This window comes from Meles meles, chromosome 15 (genome assembly GCF_922984935.1).
Source record: "Meles meles chromosome 15, mMelMel3.1 paternal haplotype, whole genome shotgun sequence".
Lineage (NCBI taxonomy): Eukaryota > Metazoa > Chordata > Mammalia > Carnivora > Mustelidae > Meles > Meles meles.
This window is the reverse complement of record NC_060080.1, coordinates 71179455-71196701: the sequence shown is the minus strand read 5'-3', so window position 1 is coordinate 71196701 and position 17247 is coordinate 71179455. Positions and strand designations below refer to the sequence as shown.

Here is a 17247-nt window from a genome sequence, read left to right as displayed (position 1 = left end):
AGATTTACCTCAAAGCAAAAAGGAAAAATAAATGTTAAAATTAGTTTATTATAAGAAATAAAAAATACTATCTGTAGTAAAATCTAAAAGGAAATTTTACACACTTGTTTAGCCAATTAGTTGAGTCTTTAACCAAGGATTAATGAGTACCTACTTGTGACAGATACTGTTCTAGGGGCTCTTGAGATATGTCAGGGTAGGGTAAAATCTCTGCCCTCTTGTATTCTGGAGGGAGAAAGACAATAAACAGTGAAAAAGTAAATGAAAATAATTAAAGTATGTTAGAGGATAATAGTCACCATGGAAGAAAAACTAGACGGGGGTATGATAGTTCAGGAGAAAGGCAAATTGTAGTATTGAATAGGATCATTGCAGTAAATCTCTTGAGAAAGTGACATTTGAACAAAATCTTGAAGGATGTGAGAATGTTACCCAATTGCTTAAGTATTTCTAGGTAATTATATGTTATTTTCTAGCAAAGATATTATGTAGGAAGAGAAATCCCTAATTAGCTGGTCTTCAGGTGACTAAGTGGTTTCCTATAAACTCAACTCATATATCACTCTATGGAGTTCTTACTCAGGCTAATCATTAATTCACAAAAAAGTTTTCTCTGGATGGTCACTTTAAGTCCCTGAGAAAAATCTTTACCTCCCTGTTCTCTTCAGCCTGCAAATTTGCACCTAAAAAGCAGCACTTTGGGTAGAAAAGTCCATTTCAACTTCATCATTGTATGAAAGAGAAAGATGAAAGTGTTAAGAGTTACAGAAATACCTAAATAATTTTGGTTAAGTAGAATCAGCCTTTAATGCTTTATTGTACCAATACTCTTTGTAGTATAGGCTATCAGGGCATTGAGGTCCAATTAGTTATAACTAACAACAATCAAAGAATCATAAATTATAGGTATTTATTTATATGACAGAAGATATTAAGAAATTAATACTGTGTTTTAAACCTTTGGCAAATTACATATCATCAGGTTTGAAATTCATTTAATTTAAATGTACAGATTATCTTCTTGTATTTCACTGTCACCATCAATAGAAACCATCTTCTAAGTACTTATGTAATTTGTCATGTAACATATCCTTGAGAATGGAGTATTTTCTATTAGCCCATATTGCATATCATAAGGTGGATATATGTAAGGCTTTATTACTTGCCCAAGGACAAATATAGGATCTGAACCCAGGTCTCATGACTTCATGGACTCTTGCCCATCATACCATACTGCTCTCTTACTACAGATTAAAATTTTATACCATTAAAAGGAAACCTTGAAATGAGAATCAATAACATCCTATATAATACTCTGATTGGTTTCCTGCACACTACCTCTAAATTTATTTTGTAAGAATAAGAGTTTGAAACGTTGTTTCATGATTATCAGTTGTAAAGAGAGAAAAGTCTTTAAAGTTTCCTTAAGGTTGGTTATTCTCTATCAGTTATTTTAGTTCAAAGTCTCCACAATGTTTTGTCTATCATAATAAGCAATATCTCCTATCATGCCTCATAATAAAAAGCATCATTTCTCAGATAATCTGCAAATTATTCCCTATTCCAAATTCTATGAGTCTTTTTTGAAAGATTTTATTAATTTGAGGGAGAGAGAGCATGAGTAGGGGGAAGAGGGAGAAGGAGAGGAAGAAGTAGACTCCCCAGTGAGCAGGAAGCTCACAAAGGGCTCAATCCCAGGACCGGGAGATCATGACTTGAGCCAAAAGCAGACATCTGAGCCACCCAGCTGCCCCCCGTCCCTTTTTTAAAGATTTTATTACTATTTATTTATTTTAAATATTTTATTTATTTTAGAGAGAGAGAGTACAAGAGGGGAGAAGATAAAGAAGCAGGTTTCCCATGAGCAGGGAGTCTGATGAGGGACTCAATCCCAGCACCCCAAGATCATTACCTGGGCTGAAGGTAGACACTCAACTGAATGAGCCACCCAGTTGCCCCAAGATTTTCGTTTTAGGGGGCTGCCTGGGTAGCACAGTCACTTGAGTGTCCAACTCTTGGTTTTGGTTCAGGCTATGGTCTCAGGGTTATAAGATCGAGCCCCCTGCCAAATTTGCTTAAAATTCTCTCTCCCTCTCTCTCTCCCCTCCCCCACTAAAATAAATTAATAAGTCTTTAAAAAATAGAGAATTTTATTTTTAAGTAATCTCCATACCTAACATGGGGCTTAAAGTCACTAACTCCAAGACTGAGTCAAACATCCCACAGACTGAGCCAGCGATGTGCCCCCAAAATGCAATGATTCTATTTAACAATCCAGATTCCTTAGTATATGAGCTAGAACTCTGGAAAATTACAATTTTCTTTAAAATCACTGGCCAAAACAATTTAAAAACTATTCCTTCTTACCGACCTAAATGTCTTGATGTTGGTTTTTGAACAAAATCTAGATTAATAATAAATATTTTCAAATGGACAGATAAGATAAAATCATTATTTTGGAAAAGGAATCATCTTTTTATTTTATTTATTTATTTAGTAGGCTCCACGCCCAATGTGGGGCTTGAACTCATGCCTCCAAAATCAAGAATTTGATGTTCTACTGACTGAGCCAGCCAGGCACCACAGGAATCATCCTTTTAAAGTCTAGTAGCCATAATAAAATTTTTTGCTATTTTTTTAATCTGTTTCAGTAAAGCATATAAATTTATACTTATACTATCTCATTCTTAAAAATATTAGACTGTGGAGAGTCCTTTCTGTGCTCTTCTCCAAGGATAAATTAATCTACTATAAGTCTAATAAAATCCTTGTTTAGTTTATTAGTTATTCAATGTCACCACTGTTTATAGAATGTATAAAGATATGTGAAATATCTCGTCCCAGAGCTAATAGTATAGAGATTCAAAGGAGCTGGGACTTATTAATAAAAACTATGACAAAAATGATTGAATTACAGCAAGAGGTAATACATGAATATTTACTTTAAAAGTAATTTTTCTTGATTATACCCAGCAATGATAGGCACATAGGCTAAAGAAAAACTGAAAAATTCTAAATTCTAGTCACATATGCTTCTATGCATGTTATATTGTTTAAGATATTTATAAAGATAATGAAGACATTTAATGTCTGATCTTATAAAGTGAAATTCTAGCTTTTCCAAGTTATATAACTATGAATGAGGAGCATCCCTTAGTATTGCAACAGTAAAAGTAATAACAGATAATTCAGAATAAATTACTGCTTAGTTTGCATATGCACTAAATGTAGGCATTTCAATACAGTAAAATTCTGTCAACATTCACAAATGCTTCTGAATAATGAAGAATCCTTAATATTATAATGTTAAATAAGGAAATATGATTTTAAAGGCCATACAGAAATATGATATTTTCAAAATCAAATTAAATCTATATCTGAAACCAGAGTAAAATGTGTTCAAAAGTTATAAAACAAATATGCATCATAATGTTGGTGATTTGAAGTTGGATACTTCACACACAAATTAGCAACCCAAGAATTGAAAGATGGTAACAAAAATCATAGAAACAAAAGAAAATGTATAAAAAACACTAAATGCTTTTTTCTTCCCTTAAATATTAATCATACCAAATCTATTTTAAGAGTAAATATAATAAAATGTTAGCCGTCATGTGACATTACAGATAAAATTTTAAAACACATTTTCTTTGATATTGTTAACTAGTGGAACCGCTTATATCTAGTTATTGATACAATTAGTCTTGAGGAAAATCTATTTTTTTAAATAAATTATGCAATTTTAAGATCTTAATTTTCACTAATACAATAACGTTTAGGCTCTTTTTCAATAATTTTATGCCTGACAGTGGTATTTGTAATACCTTAACCTTCTAGAAATATGAGAAACCTGGATAATCAAACACTTAATGTTTCATTTGAAATGGTAAAATGTACATTCACTTTGCAAACATGCTGTAGATTTTATGAATGCAGGAACAGCAAATGTGCTCATATCACAAGATAAGATTATAAATTTTGGCTTTTTGGTAACTTGCAATCCAAACCCAATCTAAATAGGTATTTTGGTATATTACAGTTGTACAGTGAGATTTAAAACAACAACAACAACAGCAAAAACAAACAAAAACCTCATGGAAACCACACAAGATAGCAGATCTAACTTTCAGGAAAATTCTTGTATTGTATGAACAATGAAAGCTACCAAATAAAATTTGGTCATTTGACACTGTGACAACAAATCACATTAAAATTCTTGAAAAACATTAAATACAAAGATGCATTGACTTCACTTCTTACAGACCCACTGCCATACATATGCTAAGATGTACTGAAGTGATGTCTTTGGAACGATGCCTTACTAGAAAGAAATACTGCAGCTCTGGAAAAAGGATATGAATGATAGGAAGCAAAAGAAAGTTGAGAGACTGAGAAGAGAGGATTCCATGTAATTTGTTGCTGAAATTATTTTTGGCTACTTGCATAAATTTCCTCTCCCTTTTCTACCCTCTACTTCATCGACTCCAAACTCTCCATGTCGTCTTCTACATATCTACCTCTTCCAATGTGCACTGTGCCCACCTCACACACATATGTCCTTAAGTCATAAAAATGGTAATTCAAGATACAGTAAAAAAAGTGTTCTGGAAATGCAATGTTTAAAAAGAAAGTCATGCTTCCTGCCCTCATGGAGCTTACATTCTACTAGGAAAAGTTAATATTAAATATATAATCACTCATATATAATTACAATTCAAATGATTGCTATAAAGAAAAATGCAAGTCTCCAATCAAAGCACTGACATACATTAATTATTAAAATTAATTATTAATAGCTCCTGTGCTATTAACCAGCCACGGTAGCTGGATTTGCAGGGTAACTTACTTTTTTGGCATTTTCTGATATAAGTGGTCATTGACCTCTCTCAGACAACCATTAGAGTAAAGTATGAGTAAACAAAGTATTACTGAAATAAACTGAGCAGTTAAACAGTCATGGAAAGAAAAAAAAATACAATTCAATTCCCAGGCAAATAAACAAATCTAAATTCTAAATAGAATGGAGAATAAAGTTAGTATTGTCAATGTTCCTAAGAATACTAATGACAAATTTCAAGCCTAAAAAGGAAAGCAAACACAATTTTCACAAAGCCCATTTGGATTCAACTAGCCACAACTAGCAGAAGCAAGGTTGGCCCTGGATAACACCTCTCTTCAGCTATCCCAAAGAAAGCTATGGATTCATTGAAACCAAGTTTATTCCTAACTGCATCCAGTTGAAGGTGACATGTCCTTGTTCAGAAAACATGAAAACAAATACAAATAATTAACTCTAAAGTTTGAAGCAGAATGACAAATATGAGGCAAGATGGCCTATGGGAAGAGGGAGAAAGCTTCCATTTCATTCATTAGGATTCTATCAGCACATAGCAATGACCCTTAACATGCCTCCTTAACATGGCTTAGCTGTTCTTGTCATGTAACACACCATAAGGGATTCTGCAGTTTCCAAACCCGAAAAATTAATTAGGGAGTATGAAAGGATCCACACCAACTATGTAAGGATACATCACAAAGCAATATATCAGTGCTTACCTCTAGGGAGAAGACTGAGGAGGATGAAAATGTTAACAGGAGTAATGTTTTCTTTAGATGAGTAACTTTTTTTTTTTTAAAGAAACAGCATTCATCTATCACTGGGCATTTAAAAATTCAGAAAATATTTTAAAATCCACATAGAAAAAATCAAAATGAAAATGATAAATTTCTTGAATCCAATTTTGTCTCTTGAAAGAAAGAAAAGAAAGAAAGACAGACAGACAATAATGCACAGATGTTCATTCCAGAGTCCCTGAATGCACTACTGCTAAAGAGGGCAGCAGTGTCAAGAAAAATGTTCTAGGCTTATACTGTGACAGAACGATTTGGGAAGCATTAAATTGCAATGCAAATCAATTATTTCAGACTGGACAGGTTGAACACCTATTTTATGCACACCTCGGACTTAACTTGATATTGGAAGCTGCAATGGAAAGTTTCTAGGTATTCTTTTGATTCCTTTGACATGTGGCACAGGACAAGAAGAGCTACCTAAGGGAGCCGCTGATTCATGTTATCTTTATCTTTTCTGAATGCTAATCACATTTTACCTTATTCAGCACTTCCATTCTGTCATTTATACTGACTCATCCGCATGTTTTCATTTCCCTTCTATAGTGAAACTCTTTGTGCATACGCCATGTCATAGTCAAGACAGCATTTTTGAAGAGTTGTTGAAATGATTTACAATGAAAAAAGACTTACAAATCACGTTTCTCATTTCTATACATCTAATTAACCAACACATAAATGTTACCCCTCTGACTTGCAAAATAGTCAAATCTGTCTTAAAATCTTTCCCCATTTAACGACAAAAAGCAACCCCATCCCATAAATGGAAGAAAAACGTAAAGGAAAAACCAAATTCCTGTACACTGTAGTTTTGTGCTGATTGAGGAATAAAACTCAATGAAAAGTAGTGAAGTAAAACATGTTTGATACACATGCCAACAGAAAATATTTAAGACTGACATACTAAAACTGAATGAAGTTAAGTGACACTTAACATTAATTACATCCAAACAAATATCAGCTGAGTATAAACATGAATTTTCCTGTACGTGGAGTTAAACAGTTATAGAATTAGAAGATTATATTTGAGTGACTTTTTTACAACACGGTGTATACGTGTATATGTATTTAGAAAGTTTGTGTTGATACATGCATTCCTACATATACAAACACATATGCGTATACGTCACTCAGCCAGTAAAACAAAATATAAATACAGCACCCTCGATGCCATCTCAGGTCCTCTAAGAAGGAACGTGGTAGGAAATGCCCACTAAGAAAAGGAAGTAAATGGGAATTTGACATCAAAAGTTTAGAAAGCATCCCAAATGGCACAGGAAATCTCTAAAACAATTGATAAAAATGGTCATTTGTGTAGTTGCTGGAAGGCTTAAAACAAGATTAAATTGTATTATTGGAAATGGCTGACCAAAACACAAACTGCAATAGCATATGTTCTTTTTTTATTGGCTCAAAATACCCAAGCAACATTTGTTTCTAAAGCTCAATTTTACACATTTAAAACTGATATCATTTCTTTCTTACTGCCTGGCTCATGTTCTGGTACTTTTTCACGCGGAAAAATTTCCCTGCTAGATGACACAAACGTAAAGGTGAAGAACTATGAGCTTTTGTCCTAATTCAGATTAAGATTCAGAGCACAAGAAAACTCAGAGAATTTCAGGACAACACGCATTCTTGCATTTAAAATAAAAACAAAACCCATTAAAAACAAAACCAAAACAAACAAAAAACAAAGACTAGAGACCAAGGGCACATTCAGTAATACGTATAGTTAAAAATGGTTCATTTGAAGGCCATGATACATATTCACCAGAGCTACATATCAACTACTACTTGCTGATGGAAACACTAAACACAATGTGGATGGCTCTAAATGACAAAGCAAGCATGCTTTTAAATCTGGCATCAAAGTTGTCAAGGAGTACACATGCCTGACTTACCAAGTGATGCAGAAATGTACACCTGGTTGATAACGTTCTTAAAACAAAGTTAGTATGTGCAAAAGAAAGAGCAGGCTTGTCTTGTTTGCCTCTTTCACGGTACTGCCTTTTCAAGTTATTGTGGAATTAATGCATATACATGACATCTAGCAGGCGACAAGGTGATGAGCGCACCACAGCACCATTTCAACGCTGCACATGCGTGCACTTACATCCCAATGCAAAATGCCTGGGGCAGGTGTGCACCCGAATTAAATGTTTGAGGAGGATATATTTATGATGACTACACTCATCATTTAACTACCATTAAATGATACTGCAAAAAATGATACTGAAACCTGTAGCTAATTTCTACATATAGTAATCATATAAGCAGCCGACGTGAAAAAAATCACTCTAAAGAGCAAGAAAAGAGTGGAACATTTTGATGGATTTCTCTTACCTTAAATTAATAAAATATTCATTAACACTCATACCTACCTCTCAGTGCCCATTACTAATGCAAAAAGGTCTAAATACATTTTCATAATGTATACACACTGTAATTCATACAGATGATATTAAGAAGAAATAAAATAATGTAATACCTTTACTTTTACCTATGGATTTGATGAAATGGTTCCATGAAGAAAGGGTTTCCATACAAAGAGAATAAAAAGAGAAACAACAATAAGAATTATGAATATATGTAAATGCACTACTCTTTGAAAATTAAACAAGACAAGAAAGTTTAAATAAGGGTTTGGAAACAAACAGAGATATAATCAGCACATGTTGAGAAATCTGCCCTTTTTTTAAAGGCAACATGCAAAAAATAATTGAAACACCCATGCTCACTTTAAAAGATGACACAGGAAAGAAGATATGATTATACTGTATGTAGAAGTATTGATTCTGTGAAACACTATACTCAGCATTTTAGAAGCCAGAAGCCAAAGATGTCTGCATGTTCCCAAACTGCCATGCATGGGTGAAAAATGGACTCTTTTTGGTACAGTAGGTTAAACTGAATATCAGATATTAACTTCTGATGGTTCTTGTTTTTGTTTTTGTTTTTGTTTACTAGAGCTACCCCCCTTATCTGCATATGCTTATAAATATATGGAAACTTTCAATCATAGATTCATATAACTCATTTATCTGCAGATATTATAGTACGAAGAATGAAAAATAATAAAAGACAAAGGAGCAAACCAAAATCAAACCAACAAATAAAGGGGAGAAAAACATGAAAAAATGTGAACAAAAGGTATGTATTTAATTTGCAGCCAGATAATTTGCAAGCATTTGCCCATCCTTTGCAGTGAATGTTTAAAGCAGCTATAGAACAAGAAAACACTGAAAGCAGAGTGGAAAAGGAACAGAGCCCATACCTTGGTCGCCCATCATCAGGTGCGCCAGACCTTGAAGGGAAACAAGAGCACAGTCAGCAATAAACAAGGGAGCATGGGAAGGCAGGGTTGTCACGGTGACAAAAATGTTCAGTGACAGACACCTTGTTTCCTATGAGACATGTCTGTATCACAGAGGCAAATCAGAAAGTATTCTTTCAACCCCTGGCTGGAATGCTTTGGGGCAAAGAGTTACAGTACTGCAATTTAACACTAGCATATGTTGCCCTGTGTATTTCTTCAATGTATCAGTTGGAACAATCAAGGGTGTAAAAGCATGACTTAAAATCCAACCAATCCTTTAAATATTGCATCTGCCCGTTGTGCCCTTTGATGAGACAGTTTGGAACACTGCCATCACAGGGCTTCTTATTCTTTGGTGATGAAGTTATATTTTTAAAAACCCAAAGGAATATCTGAAACATGGGCTGGGTCTGATCTTTTTCCCCTCATCAAAAAAATGAGAAGTTTTATAATTAAATTAAAAAAAAATCCTTAGTCACACTGAAATGATAATGCAGAAATGTCTCCTTGTCTGACACATGTAACAACTGAATAAACTTGTTCAAATACAAAAAAGGACTATTAAACATGCAGCTGTAAAGTTGGAATTTGCTACAGAATAATGTTTTAAGGAACAATGGATCAGCTTTAAATAGGCTCAAGTAATTTTCCATAGAGAACAAAACTATTTAGCCTTTTACTTAAACATTACCCAAACACTGAGCTCTGAGTTAATGTGGACATATATATTTAACCATGTTTTATATTTTTATATAAATCATAATTTCATCAAGGAAGTTTTCTACAATAATACTCAATTCTCTTTATTTAAATTACTTATTATCTGTTGTTTGACAATTTACTTCAGTTTGAAGATCACTCCTTTTCTAAAGAATACTGCTAATGTTCTTTCAAAAAACTCACTATCCAAGAAGATTCTTTTTACTGAGAGGCATTAACTCCTAGTCCTTTATTCCACATTTAGAAACAAAGCTACTCCCCAAATTCATTTCTATTTCAAGAATATGGGAAAATGTTAGAGCAACATAATAATACATACAGCAATTTCAACAGAATTTATATTTCATATCCTAGTGTTATTTCAAATATATTTGAGACTTTATTCAGCGACATGATATTATACACCATTTATATCAATGTTGAAATAATCTGCATTATTTCCTTAAAATTTTAGGAGTATTTAAACATCCCTGTGGGGCAGATACAATTACAAATCAACATAAAATCCAAATATGAAGACTACTGAACACAGAAGTGAAATGGTTCTGTAATATCACCTCTTTTTGTATTTTCAAAGTGATTATAACAAAAAAAAAAAAAAACCTACACAGGCAGATTAAGACATTTGTGATCTGTTGGTGATTCTGCATAGATTATATAATATTTCATTTAATTTCTGTTTTAAAACTATTATGCATATTGCCTAAAGATGGTTTATAATTTTTTATAGATTAATCATGGCATGATCTCTGTATAAGATCTAACTTCTAGAAAATACACAAGACACTTCTAATGGTAGTTCTGAATACCATCTCAGAAAGGATGGAAGTTAATAAATCTCAAAAGCATTCACATTCTTCATGCTAGACTTTCTTACCTCTAAGGGAGCTCCACTATATTGTCAAATCAAGTTATAAATAGGAATGTTGCAATTATGATTGAATAAAATTTATTACAATAGTTTATGGGCCTATCTTCTGAAAATCTTGTTAAAATTTTTCAAGGGATGCATGTGTGAGGAAAGAAGCATTCAGACTTATTAGGCTGATTTTAAAGCTCCTGGAATGCAACTGGATTTAAAGAGAAAGAATAAAAACATGGAATATTTTACAGAATGGTTAAGGAAATGCAAAGGAAGTTGAAAAGATACTTATTAAAAAAAATTCAACCTCAGTTAACATGCATAATATAAATGATACTGATTTTGAAAGATGTCAGACCTGCAGGGTAACATCATCTTTATCAAGTGCATATTCACATGCTATTAAAATTATAGTCTAGAAAAACAGAAGCCATAGACAGAGCCAACCAACACTTGGAAAAATAGGCATTGGTGATTACTTTTGAAATCTTAATCTATTTTACTTAATCTATTTTACTTAAATAATGGAATAGAAATGTTTGGCAACAAAGCAACTAATGTTCAGCTTGGTATTTGTGAAAGTATCACAAATAGTAGGCTGAAGCCTGTTATTGGCCAACTTTGTGTTACCATGAATTGTTCTCTGAGACACAAATCTTTGTAACTTTAACAGCTATCTGTAACCTCAGATGGGAAGTCTTTTTCTAAGACATCTGCCAGTCTGTAGAAATGTTCATTATTTTTACAGAATGGCTCTATTTCAAAATATTTCAACAAAATAAAATATGTAAAACACTTCCAAAATATAGACATTAGTTAAATGTTTATGCAAGTATGCTGTGATTATACAAGTTGAGAAAACATCAGCTTCCAAGAGTTCTTTGGTCTATCTAGAGATAGGTTTGTTTGGCAGCACACTGACTTATACATTTAAGCTCTTTAAAGATGAGAAGGTTGAAATATGTTTTAGTTTGTTGGATTCTACAGGAAAAAATGTATAACTTTCTCAAAGAGATAATTTTGGAAAAACTTCAATAAATATTATTGTTTTATTTAACAGACACAGAATATGACAAATATACTTACCAGTAATCATTCTGGAGTGCTGTTTCATTTCCAATGACCAGTGGCTAATTTTTTAATCTATTTTTTGCCTCTTATAGTCAATGCTTTATTCTGTGTTCTTTATACAAGTCAAATCATTTGAAATTAAACTAATGAGATTGAGGTGATATAATGCTAAACATTTCCAAAAGAAATGTATTTGATCATTTTGATCAAAAAAAAAAGGAAAAAATATCATGCACTGTGTTCTGAAACTGCAAAGAAATACTTTCTCATTTAAAATAAAAGAAGCAGGATTGTATCATTTTTTCCATACAGAACACTACAATAAATATTCTACGTTTTATATGGGATGCTCGAATCCATCAAGTGTTGGAGTGAAGGCTGAAGGAGTTTCATATACTTAGAGGCTGATGGGGCTGCGAGTGCATGTTCTCTATGAAAAGTGATACACAATCCAGAAATCAACAAAAGCTCAGAAGTTCAACTTACCGTCTAAATTTGAGATGTACTCTATTAATACTAAGAAATAAAAGGCAAATGAGAGTTGGAAAATAAAGTTGAAAGCACCCACCTTCCACATTGTTGTCTTCTGAAAGCACATGACAAGGAGGGAGAGAAAAGGAAAAACATTCATTAAGCAGCATGCAGACTGGACCTTTGCCTTTGCATGTCTTCCTCATGCAAGGCACCAAACACATCATGCAAGTGCTCCATCACTACCGTTCAAAGGGGAAAACAAAACCACGGGAAGCAGGTTCCCGCCTAGTGGCAGCATTTAAAGAATGTGAGACAAAATTTTGGTAATACTGTCATGTCCTGAGCAAGGAAATTTAATAAGTCTTTTACTGTCCTGTGTAAAATAAACATTATTCTTAATGTGGCTCATGTGGTTTTCCTAGGCAATTATTTTTAAAGCCTTATTTATTTATCTATTTACAATTCCAAAAAAATGTATTCCTAACTCTGATTTGGGCTTGGATAAAATAAGGTCCATTGCCAAGAGCCATGAAATTTCACTTAAAGATATTCCACTTGTCCAAAATATGTAATCCATTTATGATCATGGCCTTTAAGTAATTCTGAAACTTCAATTTTCCTTAAACACAACATAAACCTATGTAACTAAAATTTGCAATATGGCTTAAATTAGTGTGTTCATATTTCATTGCAAATAGTGGTAGTTTATTGTAATTTGTTAAAAAGGTTAAGTTTTAAAAGTTTTGACTAGGAAAAGTAATCATTGCAAGGGAAATCCATTTGGGATCTGTCCATTAGGCAAAATTTATCATGATTTATTGATTTTGTTCTGTTTAGGGTGGGAAGAAGAATATAGTTAACATAAGGACAATACTTGGTGAATTTCCCTTTATGTTTCCATATAATCTACATTATATTTGCATATTTCATATATTTGTATGTATTTCCATATGTGCACATATATACGTATATATTACAAACACACTCACATAATACAAGCAGATTTTGCATATACTTCCTACACATAAACAATGGAAGTGTATGGGATTTACACTATTTTTAGTACTAGACAATTCAAGTACTACTGATATACAAGGCTTGGCATCCATGTAAGAAATGGAAGAGAGCAAGTGCTGTTTTCTAGGACTAGGGCAACAGCAAGGTTTCAGTATTTATCAAATGTTTTCAGTAATACAATATAGCCATGTTGATATTTTTAGTCTCATTCTTTTATTTAATCAGCTGTAATTTTAAAAGAGGTTATTTGATCAAAAACATTTTTTATAAAGAACAAAACAATAGCAAGTGCAGAAACTGAGAAAAACCACTTATTAATGTGCCATTTCATAAGGTTCAACAAAACTCCTTTTAATTGTTAAAGTTACTAATGAATTAAAAATCATCAATTTTTTTTAAAATATATTAGCTGGAAACTGAAATATCAACATAGGCACATTTACTGATCGGGTCCTAACACGTAATAAAAAATAGCTGGTTGATAAATGTGGACAATAGCACCTATACAAAATACTTAGTTTGCCAGAGTTTATTTTAAAAGATATAATCAAAAAAGACAAATATTTGATATGTGACATTCATTTCCAATTAAAACTGAATTTGCTATTTTTCAATGGCAACTCTGAAATGACAGGGACACAAATATTAAAGATTTATTTCACTACATTGAAAGTTACCCAAAGGTACAGATTATTTTCATGTTTAAGACACACTTTTGTTTTATGTTAACCACCCTTTGAAATTCTACTCCTCATTTTAGGTGTTTGCTTAAAAAAAAAAAAATTGCATACATAGGAGAGAAAAACAAAATTAGGGAGTTTAGAGGAGAGTCAACTATGAAAATGGTCTATCATTTACTATGGCTCTACTTAATTTCTGTAAACAAAGACTGGCAAACAGGATTGTGAGTAGCACAGTCTCAGGAAAACGGTTTTTTGGTAAAGTTTTGCATGAAAATCTAATAGTAAACAAAAAATGAAAAACAAAGTAAAACAGGCCCAGGCTCCACACCAATTTGTATAAACGTGCTAAGTAAAATAAAGAAAGGAAGGTGTACTACAATAAAATCAAGGTCATTGATTCTGATCCCCTGAGAGTTTTCTTCTTTCACTGTTAACTAAGACACAGGGCCACAGGAGGCCCACTGATCTAGTCCTGCCACCCAGCATATTTCTGAGTTTTTATTCACAGAGAGAACCAGCTAACTAAGGGGACCTCTTGTATGCAAATCCAAGACATGCCCAATGTGTAAACAAATCCTGATTTGACCAAGTTCGGAAAAATGGGCTGTCTCAGAAGACTTAGATTAAAAAAAATAATAATCGGGAGCGCCTGACTAGCTCAGTCAGTAGAGTATGAGACTCTTAATCTCAGGTTTGTGAATTCAAGGCCCATGTGGGGCATGGAGCATACTTAAAAAACAAATTTGAAAATTTAAAAAAATAAATAAATAAAGTACTAGAATAAAAGGAAGGGTAATATATTAACTCATATTTTAAAAACGAATAAAAAAAGAAGAAAACTGGCCTGGAACAGACTTTATTGACTTTCCATATATTTTCAGACTCAATCTTAGACTTTAAAACAACAACAACAAAAAAACAACTTCCCTTTATGTGTCTCATTCTATTCTACCTCTTCGGTATCTATTTGTTTGTTTTAGTCCATTTAAAATCTGTTAACCTAGGGATGCCTGGGTGGCTCAGTCAGTTAAAGCATCCGACTCGATTTTGGCTCAGGTAATGATCTCGGGGTCCTAGGATCAAGCTGCACACCTGCATTTAGCAGGGAGTCTGCTGGAGATTCTGGAGATTCTCTCTCTCCCTCTGCCCCTCCCCCCACTCGCTCACTGGAATGTTCTCTCTCAAAAAATAAATAAATAAGGAAAAAAAAATTACAAATCTGGTTAACCTAAAGATGATTCCTACATTACTGCATAATTTGCACATAATTATAAATAGCAAGGAGTGTGCTGGAGATTCTTTTTTTTTTTTTTAAGATTTTATTTATTTATTTGACAGAGAGAGAGAGATCACAAGCAGACAGAGAGGCAGAAGCAGACTCCTCGCTGAGCAGAAAGCCCGATGTGGGACTCGATCCCAGGATCCTGGGATCATGACCTGAGCCGAAGGCAGAGGCTTAACCCACTGAGCCACCCCGGTGCCCCTGTGCTGGAGATTCTTTCTGTCCCTCTGCCTCTCCCCCTACTTGCTCACTCACATGCTCTCTCTCTAAAAAATAAATAAATTTGAAAAATTATTATTTTTTTAATTTGGTTAACCTAAAGATCCCTACATCGTTTCATGATTTAGACGTAATTATAAATGGTGGTAGCTCTATCATTTACAACCATTCTCCAGGAGTTTTTATTTTCTCTTTCCTTTCTACTTGGTTTTTGAAGTAAAAGAATATTGAGTTTAAAAAGAATGGTTTTCCTCATAAAATCCACTTTAGCTTTCTCTTCATAGATCTTCTGCAATCAAATAGTATTTTGAATTTTAACAACAACAGAAAGGGGGCAAAATTTGGCATGCCAGAGTATAAAGATAAAGCATTGTATTTTGCTTTAGTGTAAGGTAGAAAGCAGCCCATCCAGCCTTACCTGTGGACATTGCCAAGCTAGGGAAAAAACTCTCAGTTTGCAGAAAACCCTGGCTTCTTTATTCTGCTGACTAATCCTGCTGTACATGAAGGGAGTCTTAGTAATCAACTTTACTATGATGATCGTGCCACCTGTAAAGCTAATACTCATTTTTTTCTTTTCATTGTGAAAATAAGGAATAAAAGCATGAAAAAGATACCTTAAATTTTCTTTTTCTTTCAGATAAGACACGTTTCCCTCACAAAAATGAAAACAGGCACCAGAATATCAGTCATGTTATGAATAATTCGTGTGCTGTTGACATGAAGGGAAGCTGCACACTGTTAAACAGCTCATTCTTGAATTACTTCCAAAGAGCATCTCCACAAAAAATTTTCTTTGGGCCCCAAGCTTAAAAGAATGCAAGGACAGTAAATTTAATTTATCATGAGTGTTCTTTGCACATAATTTTAATTACATACTTCCAAGAAAAGAAAAATGAGTAAGGAAATAAATGTACTTGCTTCAATATAAAGCAAATCAGGAATTTAATCATGACAAGTGGATAAATTAAAGGGTGATATAAAATACCAAAGGTAACTCCTTTTTGCATAATCAACATTTAAGTTTAGCAATATGAAAGGCTTCATCTAAAGGTACAAGCAAGAGGCAACTGATGTGCTACATTTTATATTCAAAAATTGGCTGAAAGGGATCTGTCACCACTTGGCCATTCCTTCTCCTTTGGCTTCCTTCCTTCTCTGCTAGTTGCCTGTGACCTGCTCCCTTTATTTTTCTTTGGTTCCCTCCTGCAGGTGACTTCCCACCCAGATTTATGCCATCCAAAGTGGGGTACATAGCAATGAAATTGGCATTGGTACAGGCCAGCAGAAAGAGGAGTACAGAGTAAGACTTTATTCCCTTCTTATATACATTGAGCTTGCTAACTTCCATCCTTGCCTTTCCCGCCCCTCACATTATTTTCAAGACTTTATCCCTCATTTGGGGGACTAAATGCCAGTCTAGCAGAGTCTGGTTCCCATAGTGGCACCAGATGGAGTTTTGCTTTATTTTATTTTTCTTTTGGTGTTAACAGTGAAAGCCTTTAGAAAGTCTCAATCATCCAGGAATACAAGGACTGGAAAATGGAGGAAAGCATTGAAACTGTGGATCTGTGCAACAGTCAGCTGGAAGAAGAGAAATGCTGGCCAGAACCAAGAGAAAATTCAAACAACAAATGAAGCAAAAAGGTCTATTTCGAAGGCTTATGGAAGGAAAGAAACAGCTTGGACAGGAATGGCTAGTTCCAAAAAAAATTTTAACAGGTGCCTTCAGCCACTTGTTTTGTATCTACCTAAATGACATTCCCACAGAGTCTGCTGGAATCCCAGTCTTAGGGCATGAGGGGAGCCAACTAGAATAGCTAAAACTGTTTTTGTCTATCTTCACTATTCAGGAGTAAAAGAAGGGGTATCTCTAAACCAACTTGCAGCAGCAGGTACATTCCTGGCATCACACTTCGAATCATAAAAACATTTTGAGCAACATCCAACAATATTTTTGGTAAAAAAA

General features: G+C 33.6%; 1 protein-coding gene across 29 annotated transcripts in view; it reads right to left on the bottom strand.

Moving 5' to 3' along the window:
* Positions 1-17247, bottom strand: part of NRXN1 (neurexin 1) — a 1247328-nt gene that overhangs the window by 1114518 nt on the left and 115563 nt on the right. For 15 of the 29 annotated variants that reach the window (XM_045979150.1, XM_045979153.1, XM_045979171.1 and 12 more), the window contains exons 3-5: positions 12172-12189; positions 8909-8938; positions 8123-8134 (exon numbers count right to left, since the gene is read on the bottom strand). The exons of 5 other annotated variants lie outside the window; for them this stretch is intronic. In XM_045979150.1, the coding sequence (XP_045835106.1) occupies positions 8123-8134; positions 8909-8938; positions 12172-12189 (60 nt within the window). The remainder of the gene's footprint in view (positions 1-8122; positions 8135-8908; positions 8939-12171; positions 12190-17247) is intronic. 9 more of the 29 variants (XM_045979154.1, XM_045979166.1, XM_045979170.1 and 6 more) reach the window with 4 other exon arrangements.